Here is an 11,037-nt window from a genome sequence, read left to right as displayed (position 1 = left end):
TTGATTTTTGAAAAGTCAAAATTATTTAGAACGTGGCTGCTACCTTGTCAAATTGTAAACAGAAAGCACGAAGAAGGGAGAAGGAAGAGATTAAATCATACGATACTATATTCTCACCACGAATTAACCCTCAACCAGAATATTGTTTAAGGTAATAGCAACGAGTTGTTGAGCTGTCAATGAATGTCAAAACATCGGAAAGCTTGTTCCTTTTCGAAGTAGCCGAAAAAATGAAACGACAAAAAGACTTAACGTTGGTTAAAAATTCTAGTAAAGTATCGCTGTGAGATATCGTGTTGATAATTATTCCTAAATTTTTCTTTATATTTGAACTATTTTCAATACATTTTAAATAAAGTCAAGAGAATTTTCGAGATTTACTAAAACTTCTTGTTGTCAATTTTATGGAAATATATTGTAACATCGTGAATTGTAATATTAACATTTAAAGAAACAAGTATTCGTATTTTTACCTTGAAAAATTTATCGTAAATTAGAATATCGTGATCTACGAAGAAAAATAATAAGGATAAAATTCAATAAAATTGTAGCAGCACGTACTTGGAAAAACGTGAAATTCTATCAAAACCTTTTCAATGTTAACAGTATGCCACCGATTGCTAATCGACTTTGCGAATTACTATAACCGCATAAAACGAAACTGTGTGTCAACTATGTTACTTTAGAATGGATATTATATGCATATTATAACGTAAAATACATCATGTAAACGTTTGATTATATGTACGTGTTGTATCATTCGGCATCGTAAGTATTTTTCAAACTTATGGTGCTTTTGATTGAACGATAACATATTATTGCCATGAAACTAAACCACAAAAAAATAATAAATAATTATATTCTACTTATAATCATTCATTCTGGAATACTATTTATCTACCCTTCCTTTACCTTACAGAACGTTTCATTTTTGTATAATGAAATCTAATGAAATATGAGCCATTGGAAGAAATCGTTTCGGATGCGAACAACAATTAAAATTTGAGTCCCTGTATCTAAGATTACAACTTAATAAAAACAACTCGTACTAGTTTCTAATCAAGCAACCTGGCTATTTTGATACAATATTATGTTAACGAACAAAATTATCAGTGACACTAAATCAATAGCACATACATACTAATAAATATTTATTATAAAATATTATATTAATTCTGCTGTTTTCCTCGAGTCAATATAATACGAAATGAAGATTAATATTTTATAATCTATAATATTTAAAAGATTATAAACTCTCGAATCCATGAATAATTATATATTATTTACGAATATATATATGATATTATACATAACTTCTTTCCATTTTAATAATATGTTAGTAACAAAAATGCATTGAAAATTAAATCTGTCTTATGTTTTATCTATGATACTGTCAACCTTTAAATTTTCTATATCATTAAAATTTCTCTGTTATTAAGTAAAAATTATAATTAATGAAAAACAAATCATCACGTCGTATTCTTATAGTCGATCCTACAAATTGGCCAGAATCAATAAAAGATAACGCTACTTGGAAATTATTATTAGCGTGTACTCTGCGTCATGTACCTATCGCAAAAGAAGCACTCTCTCAAGTATAACAATTTTTAAGTTCCGATTATGATTAGTGAATTTTGTAATAGTGCTTTTAATGTTAATTTTGTAAACAATGTTGTTTAGGGTGCTGATATCAATTGCAGAAGATCCGATTATCTAACTCCTCTACACATTGCGATTCAACATGATGACGCTGAACTTATTGAGCTGCTTTGCAATCAACCATCTATTAACATCGAAGCAAAAACGATATATGGTTAGTTAAATTTCTTCTTAACCTTTCTTTCTAAAATTTACGTTATAATATATCCATATATTAATATATAGAGTATCGATAATTAAAAATAGACCAAAAATTATTATTTTTGAACAGGATTGACGTCCCTTCATAAGGCCGTTTTTCTTGGCTGCAAAAATGCGATTAGGAAATTACTTGAGACTAATATTACCATTAATTGCATAGATAATTTAGGAAGATATCCTTTGCATTATGCTGCTTTTCAAAAAGATATTGAAAGCGCCTCTCTATTGTTAACAAACGGCGCTCATGTGAATGTTTATGATATTTTTCATGAAAGTCCTTTGTACACCAGCGTTATACGAAGACCTTTCCTTCCCATGATTAAATTATTTTTATCCCATGGGTAAATAAATATAATTGATTTAAAATTTTCATATAATTAACGCAGTTGAACTTGCAGCGCTACTGTTTCATCCGCGCCACACCAAACTTCATTAAATTTACTTCTTGAAACTATTTTGTATACATGGAATATACCGGATACGCAAATACTTGACTTCCTATTTCAAAACAAAGCAGATGTAAATACAACAGATTTTATCGGTTTACGTACACCGTTGCATATAGCAGCCATGACAGGAAATTTAGAATTAGCCACGTTAGTAAATATATATACATATATTGAAATGTTTATTTCACATCTAACATCATGAATTAAATTTTAAATCAAACAGTTATCTTATTGAAAAGGGAGCGGATTTGAATCGAAAGAATAGAGCTGGTCAAACACCAATGGATGTAGCTTTAATGTATCGTAATTTAAAAATTGTGCAATTAATAGAGAACTCATTTTTAACGGAATTGAAAGTATGTACGTTAAACATCAAGGATAATTAATTTTATGAACAATTAAATTTATCTACATACATACTATTATGAAAACATAACCTTATTATAATACGGTTCATCTACATATGTATATTGTAATTGAAATTAAGCGAAGTGATTAAAATATAAAATAAATTCTGTATTACTTTCCCCTTCTTTCATAATTATTAAAAAGAATACATAAACGAAATATACGTTGTAAATGTACCCAAAGTATACATTTCACATGCATATATGCTCTAAGCATTTACGTTTATAAGCGTTGTGAAATTTGTTGATATAAAAGAAAAGATATCTTTTTCAATAAAAAGAACATCATAAATGAAAATATACATAAATAGGAAACACTAATTCGTAGTTTCTGTTACTAAATTCTAATTCTTTAATTTTTCCAAATCTACCAAACATAACTAGTAGCCTAACTTGCATAGTTTCTTATCTTATACATACGTAGTTTCGTACATGCTTTGATGTAGAAACAATTATGCACAAAGTGTGAATCTCCGTGTGTATTATACAATATACGAACACAAAAAAGCATAAAAAATATTTAAATAAATCAGTGCTTCGGTAAGAGATGAACGCGAAAGAGAGAGTTTGTTGGCTAGTGGGGATACGTGAACAAATTATGAATTTAGACATCTTAACACACATGAGTTTATCTATAACGTTTGCATCAATATGAACATAATTAAGTACAATAACAACATAAAACTTTGATTAACTCTTAGTTTAAGAAGTAAAACTGTGAAGTCTCGTTAGTGATAATAATTGTTTCGTTTTATACGAACTGTAACCTACGTAAAAAGCCAAATAAGTAATGAGTCAAGATGCTAATAAAACTATCACAATCTTATTTAATTTATGGAAGAGTAGATTACGGTGATAATTCAAACGTGTAATTCTATTACATATATTTTATGAGATCAAGTTAAACGAAATCGCAAGAATTTCGAACATATTGTAGACTTTGTGTATAATTTATTGTATTATCTATCCCCATTCTTGCTGTGTTGTATAATGTTTATGTATAATGACATGAAACCTATGTGTTCATTATATATTTTATAATAGCATCAAGTTATACTTGGATGTTTTAGTACACAGTGTAAACATATATTGGTTTACCAAAACAAGTTTTAGCTGTCATTCATGCTCTCTGCTAGAGCCTATTAATTGTAGTGAAGGTGCCATGAAGTAAAATCAAAGGATGATGATGGGCGATCAGTTTCGTAGCAAAGTGGAGCAATACTCACCAAAGTCATCACCCAGGGGTGCACGTTCCCCTGTTGTTTCACGCCAAGATTCAACAGGGACTCTTAAAACAACCATTTCCCTGGGTAAAAATCCTTCCATTGTTCACAGTGGACCATTTTACTTGATGAAGGAACCCCCTGGTATATCATCATTTATATATTATAATTGTAAAGTATAATAATAAAACTAATATATTATTTCTTGTTAAAATTTTGTAGGAGAAAGTGAACTTACAGGGGCAACGAACTTGATGGCCTATTATGGGCTGGAACATTCTTATAGCAAATTTAGTGGAAAAAAACTTAAAGAACAACTTTCATCATTTTTACCGAATTTGCCTGGAATTATAGATAGACCTGGTCACTTGGATAATAGGTATATTATTATAATATTTTATTTATTATATTAGGTGGTATATTTAAAACATTACAAACCCAATATTATAATTTTATGTTTTAGTTCATTAAGATCTGTAATTGAAAAACCTCCAATAGGAGGAAAAGATTTAATACCATTGACCAGTGTCCAATTAGCTGGTTTTCGTCTACATCCTGGCCCTGTAAGTAAATCCAACTATATTCTGACAAAAATATTTAGTAAATAAAATATTCAACAAAACTCAAGCTTATATATTTTTATAGCTACCAGAGCAATATCGTTACGTTAATCAAGCTCCACAGAGGAAACATAAAAATAAACATAAAAAACATAAACACAAACCAGGAGAAGTACCTAGTGGTCAAGAGGCAACAACTACAGATATTGGTGGTTCAGATACCCATGAGAAAAAGCATAAAAAACAAAAAAGACATGATGAAGAAAAAGAAGCTAGGAAAAAACGTAAAAAAGAGAAAAAAAGAAAAAAACAAAAACACAGTCCTGAACATAGTGGTGGTTTAACACCATCTCAGCATTCCAATTCGTGATCTTCAATCTCACCTTTTCTTTTTGTATGCAACTTTTGACTTAACATCACAATTTTAATAGGAGCAATTAAATTTCTTTGTTAAAAATACACACATGTACAGAAATTGTCACATGAAAGAATATAAGTTACAAAAACATTATTTTTGATCAAGTTGTTTTTCAGTTAACTTAAAGTTATACTATATTAACTTAAAATTATAATATTCATTTCCATTATAACATGCTTTTCAAAAATTTGTTTTTGATAGAAAAATGTGCCTTTTTTGTTTTATCGTATTTAAAAATGTAAAATTTTTTCTTATGGAATTGTATATTATTAACATGTATCATAGAATCGACGAAGTAGGAATGTATTTATATTTACATATATACATATAAAATATACATATGTTTCAACATGTATTACTCAATTCATCGAGATTACTAATTTTTCACAAATAATTCATTTCAATTTGATTTCAATAATTATTGATTTGATACAAAAATTTCATAAATTTATAGATATGAACAAATTTAATTCATTAATGAATTGATAGGATATAAACATGGACAAATCAGTAATACCAATAAAGTATATTACTGCAGATGTAAATATTGTGTATCAAAAAAAAGAAAAAAAAGACAGTAGTAAAGAATAAATGTCACTGTATCAAAAATGTTTTTTTATGATAATTTTGAGAAAAATAAAGTTTACAAACGAACATAAAATCATGCATTATACTAAGAACTTAAAATAAATAGTAGATTATAATATAAGATTAATAAAAAAAGTTACTGATAAGTTATTTTTTACTTTTCCTTCCTCACATAATTGTTTAAGAAGAAATTAAAATCATTTATGAAATAGATATTTTAAATATTAGTTTTTAAAATGACACTTTATCAGTTATACGTTATTCGGTTTATTAACGTTATCATTATACGTTTCCAACGGTTTAAAATTTGAATTTGTAACTACTACAGTCAACTGATGTTTTAAATTTCAATAAACTACTAGCGCCATCTAACAAAGGAGACTTCCGTTCTACGTATCCAATATCCGGTAATGAAATCTGAATACTGAACTCAAACCGTTCAGACTCGTCGTTGGAAAATCGCTTCATTCCCGCCATTACGTGCTTTTTCTGCCGTGTAGCAACTTGATTACCGGAGGAAGGCACGATGACGGACACCCGTAAGTAAAAAAGCTTCAAATTTTTATATTAAAAACTGTTATTTACTTTATAATACTAGAAAATTGATTTTTATCTGTCTAAAAGAATATTTTTCAATCGAAAATTTCTTAGGTAATATATATTGCTATAATTCATTATGTTGCCACGTTTAAAACTTTTTCCAGCTACTTTATTTAATATGTAATACATTATTAAATAGTTATTTTAAATTATATTTAAATGTAAGAATTGTATAAAATCGTATAAAATAGTAAATAAGAATGAAAATTGTGATGAGGTTCTTCTATGCATTTTTGCGTAAACTTATTGATCGGCATCTCAAGCGTCTCGTTCTATTTTTTTTTATTTTATCTTGTATAATTTGATATTTAAATGTTGTATTGACATTTAATGTTCATGTAATAACTGCATTTTTATAACAATTAAATATGATGTATATTATTTTGCATTTTTTAATATGTAATAATTGAGTTTTTATATAAAATTCTACATTATTGATGCTTAATAACATTTTTTATACGTGTTTTAGAGTATTCAAATTATCAGCAACAGGGGTACAATCAGTACAGTCAGCCACCACCTTCTGGTGGTCAGGATACTTCGTATCCACCACCTTCTAGCGGTGGTGGTGGTGGCTACAATCAATATAGTCAACCACCACCAAACAGTGGAAGCAATTATGGCAGTTACAACAGTTACAATTCCAGCGGTGGCCCAGACTACAATCAATCACAAAATCAAAACAGTTACAACCAGAACAGTTACGGCAGTGGAGGTGGTTCTGGAAATAGTGGCAACAGCGGTTATGGTGGCAATTATGGGCATGGCGGTGGAGGTGGAGGCAGTGGAGGATATAATCGTAATAGTTCTGGTGGAGGCTATGGTGGAGGTATATTAAATATTATGAATACTTTTGATGAAATATGAATCTTTAAAGATATAATTCATTGGCTATATGTATGTGTATATTGTTAGGTCAAGGAGGAGGTGGTGGCAGTAGATATGGCGATCGCGGGGGATACAATGACCGCTCTGGCGGTAGTTACAAGTAAGTTTATTTCTTGTATTATGTATATATAAATATATAATGAAGCGAAAAAAATTATATGGCCAATAAAAAAAGTTCAATCATATATCAACAATATTAATCAGTGAAGAGGTAAATATGTTCATTGAAGTAATCAAGGTATGAAATGAAATTCTTATGACAGTAATGAAAACTTGTTGTCTCTTTGCAAATGGTTTTATGCCCATTGGGCGTTAATATGTTTGAAGTGTGCCTACAGGTTTAACGCACAGGTATAACTGGTAAAGGTAAAAACAGGTTGTATATGACAAATGACGTGAAATGGTTATAATGTCTGGTACATACTGATTTTATATTATTACAATAAGTGATAATATGATGCGTATACATAATGGTTTTGTATTGATTATACCTGTAAAGCGGTTTATACTGCCACTGGGGCCACTGTTGTCTGAATAGTACTATCTAGGGTTATTGAAATCGACTAGACAATCAAAAGACGCTTAAAATTTCTTGTAAGAGATTGCAATTTATGTAAATGAAATAGTATTATATAAGTTGAAGTTTCATTGAATGTATTGGTGTTTTAATATATTTTGTCTATTTTTCGCAATAGGATATTAATGTTATACGAACATTACAGTTGTTCACCCAGAATAATTGAAAAAATTTTATTTCAACTACTACTCTACTAGTTTTATTATACATTATTTGAAATACAATTAATAGTAATCTCTTATCAATAAATTCTCAGATAAATAATTTCTGTATATTTGACATAAATAGGATAATCTTTTATACAGGATTGTTTTGACAAATTTATTTCTTGCAAAGTTATTAATAATAGCTGTGCAGAGAAAGAGCATAATTTTTGCATGCCATACATAACGGACTAACTTGACGGTATACGTGACTTATCTTTAGTGTTAAGTAATATAGTGACCACAGACATTTAGACAGTAGGTACATCAAGAAGAGAGATGGCGAGCAGCATTTGATTCGCCATGCATCGATCGATCGATCAGTCTGTCCATGAGTCAACTCATTGGTATATCTGCTTCTGTGTTTTAGCAGTGGCGGTGGCCGTGGTGGTTATAACAAAGGTAAATGCACCAGACTGTCTGTACTAGTCTGGTGCTATTCAAGCTTTCACTCTAATATTTAAAATCTAAATACTCGGTTACTCGTATTATATGAAAGGGCTGCTCTGCAACATTGTTAGGAATTCATGTTTCTATGGCAATTAATATCCATTCAGAAATTAACATAATTTTAGAAATGGTATAAATACTATGTAATAATATTACTGCAGCATCATAGTAGCTGCTTTGCTCACCAATTGCTTTTTGCAGTGAATACAAACAAGTTTTTTTATATATTTTTAGATATCGTAATATTAATAATAAGAGTAGGTAACATAACTCTTTACTTAAAAGGTTATATAAGTGACACTAGATTATGTAATAATTTATTTGAAGTACAAATGCGCTATGCGCTTTACATCTAATTAACATTAAATCTCACTTTTTCACATATAGAAATATAAAATAGGCAGATTTGTAAAAACAAACATTCAATAGAATAATATGATGTTTGTGTATCTTTAATCAGCACTTGTGCTGCTTACACTTAGATATTTTAAAATATTTCCTAGGATAATAATAAACATAAAAGGCAGCTGGTGAATTAAATATCTACCTATTCCTAATCAATTGAGGCTTCCCCAAAAATACAATATAGGAAAATGGTAAGAGTAAAAATAATGTTGCAGCCCTTTTGTATGCTAAGCTGCAACCTTGTGTTCTCTACATATTGTTATATGCTACTAAGAATGTTAGGCCAATGAGTACTAATACTTTTGTTACTGCACGAATGAAACAGAAAAAGATACCTCTGAATCAATAATTTCATGCAAGGTATTTTAAGTATACACATAATAATAGAGGTGTAATAAATGAACAAATTAAGAAGTCTCAAGTATTGTTAAGAAAGGTATATCACTTATTAATAGGCAAGACAAAATTTGTACATTCATAAACTAAAACTAATGTCAAAGTAATTGTATGTTTTTAAACATACATAAATTACAAAATTCCTGGTATATAATATTACAAGATAATTTTTTTCCTCAGAAACACATTATTTGTGGGTAATGGTTATTAAAGAAAACAAAAGTTATTACATTTTTGTTATTAGAACAAGTAATAACTTCTAAATGTATTGGTAATCCTTCCAGAAGAGAGGAATAAAGTACTCAATTGCTTAAAACAGTGCTTAGGTTTACGTACAACTTCAAATTGTTTAAAATATGAAATGTGGATGTATTGGGGAGAGGTATTCATACGAGAGGTATTCTTGTAACTTAGAAAAAAGTAAATAATAGTGTAAAATTCCAAATGGTTTGCAAAATTTTATTCCTCCAAGGTGTACTGTGTTATTAGCTGTTTTTAACCCGATACAAAAGTTTTCTACTTGTTAGCTTAGACTTCAGTAGGTTTAGGGACAGTAGATTTGCAAGTATTATTCCTTACCTCAAGGAGTATCATGCTAGACAAAGTATTAATTCTCATCACATTACAGGCTATGGTGACCGTGGAGGGGGCAACGATGGAATGGTTACACAAGAGGATACTATTTTTGTATCTGGTATGGATCCTTCAATTTCAGAAGAAGAAATCTGTCAACATTTTGGAGCCATTGGTATAATTAAAGTAAGCCATCTCACTCTGAAAGCAAGCAATATATATCATATAAATAAATACATCATCCTAATGTTCATGAATATGTATAGCATGATAAGCGGACAGGAAAACCTAAAGTATGGATGTACAAAGATAAAAATACTGGAAAATCGAAGGGTGAAGCTACTGTGACTTACGACGATCAAAATGCTGCACGTTCTGCGATAGATTGGTTTGATGGAAAAGAATTTAAAGGTCGAACTATAAAAGTACAAATTGCCCAGCATAAAAGCAATTGGCAGGGTAATCGTAGTGGTGGAAGCCGTGGGGGTGGTAGTCGAGGTCGAGGAAGTGGTGGATTTGGAAGCCGCGGGGGTGGAGGTGACAGAGATGATCATCATCGCGGTGGTGGTGATGATCGACGTGATGGAGGTGGTCGCGGAGGAGATTGGCGGTACCATTTGATTTTATTTCTATAACAGTATGTGTTACATACTAAAAATTAGATGCTATGTAAAAACCATTTGTTTTATGTTATTAAAATAGGTGTCCTAATCCAGAATGTGGTAATACAAATTTTGCTTGGAGGGATCAATGCAACCTCTGCAAAAGTTTAAAACCTGAAGGTGCTGGTGGTAGCAGTGGTGGTGGAAGAGGCAATCGTGGTGGTGATCGTGGAGGTCGAGGAGGCTTTAGAAGTGATAGAGGTGGCCGAGGAGGTGATAGGGGTGGTCGAGGAGGTTTCCGCGGCGGGGATAGGGGCGGAAGAGGTGGTCGTGGTGGACCAATGAGAGGTGGTGGAGGGTTAGTTTCTATAATCACATTTTAATCGTACTAAATACGTAATTAAAACAGCGAATATTTGATTTCTTTATTTTGTTATTTCAGTCGAGGAGACAGAGATAGGGATCGTCAACGACCTTATTAGAGATAATCTAAAAAGTGATTGATTAATCACTTATTGACGTATTGTACACAGTTTGTACACAATCTCAACGTATGTACATTTGTCACAACACAAAAATCATGTGTTACACTCCATTATCATAGTTTTGTTTTCTCGTACATTTTTTATATTCACGGAGATCGATGCGTGACGTGTAATTTTTGTGTTTTATATACGCATGTAAATGATAATCATATGTGTAAAGTTACATTTTAATAAATAAGACCTCAACTCTATAACATTGAATCTTGTACAATTTTTCACATGTAGGAATATTTTCAGTTTGAAGAAAAGAGACCTAGAAACGCTGGGAAATTTTGTTTATTGAAAGATAAAAA

At 30.3% G+C, this 11,037-nt stretch overlaps 3 protein-coding genes across 6 annotated transcripts; all 3 read left to right on the top strand.

Annotated features, from left to right (window-relative positions):
• Positions 1-1,454: 1,454 nt before the first annotated feature.
• Positions 1,455-2,695, top strand: LOC108551699 (putative ankyrin repeat protein RF_0381). The gene is made up of 5 exons (XM_017905946.1): positions 1,455-1,595; positions 1,681-1,813; positions 1,931-2,201; positions 2,259-2,456; positions 2,533-2,695. Exons 1-5 carry the CDS (start codon positions 1,455-1,457, stop codon positions 2,693-2,695), a joined length of 906 nt encoding a protein of 301 aa, XP_017761435.1.
• On the top strand, positions 1,765-4,953 carry MED19 (mediator complex subunit 19). 2 transcript variants are annotated; one of them, XM_017905980.1, is made up of 5 exons: positions 1,765-1,813; positions 3,869-4,083; positions 4,162-4,318; positions 4,403-4,502; positions 4,585-4,953. In XM_017905980.1, exons 2-5 carry the CDS (start codon positions 3,897-3,899, stop codon positions 4,867-4,869), a joined length of 729 nt encoding a protein of 242 aa, XP_017761469.1. In that variant the 5' UTR covers positions 1,765-1,813; positions 3,869-3,896; the 3' UTR covers positions 4,870-4,953. The 2 variants fall into 2 exon arrangements, with proteins under 2 accessions (XP_017761469.1, XP_017761468.1); XM_017905979.1 differs by lacking the exon at positions 1,765-1,813 and having other exon boundaries at positions 3,691-4,083.
• Positions 4,954-5,935: 982 nt separating this feature from the next.
• LOC108551710 (RNA-binding protein cabeza) lies at positions 5,936-10,919 on the top strand. 3 transcript variants are annotated; one of them, XM_017905963.1, is made up of 8 exons: positions 5,936-6,044; positions 6,575-6,934; positions 7,021-7,093; positions 8,147-8,175; positions 9,653-9,783; positions 9,864-10,207; positions 10,300-10,557; positions 10,642-10,919. In XM_017905963.1, the coding sequence occupies exons 1-8, from the start codon at positions 6,032-6,034 to the stop codon at positions 10,679-10,681; spliced, it is 1,248 nt and encodes a 415-aa protein (XP_017761452.1). In that variant the 5' UTR covers positions 5,936-6,031; the 3' UTR covers positions 10,682-10,919. The 3 variants fall into 3 exon arrangements, with proteins under 3 accessions (XP_017761452.1, XP_017761451.1, XP_017761453.1); XM_017905962.1 differs by having other exon boundaries at positions 8,144-8,175; XM_017905964.1 differs by lacking the exons at positions 5,936-6,044; positions 8,147-8,175 and having other exon boundaries at positions 6,635-6,934.
• The last annotated feature ends 118 nt before the right edge of the window (positions 10,920-11,037 follow it).

Source organism: Eufriesea mexicana, unplaced genomic scaffold (genome assembly GCF_001483705.2).
Source record: "Eufriesea mexicana isolate 0111107269 unplaced genomic scaffold, ASM148370v2 scaffold5017, whole genome shotgun sequence".
NCBI lineage: Eukaryota > Metazoa > Arthropoda > Insecta > Hymenoptera > Apidae > Eufriesea > Eufriesea mexicana.
This window is presented reverse-complemented; position numbering and strand designations above follow the sequence as displayed.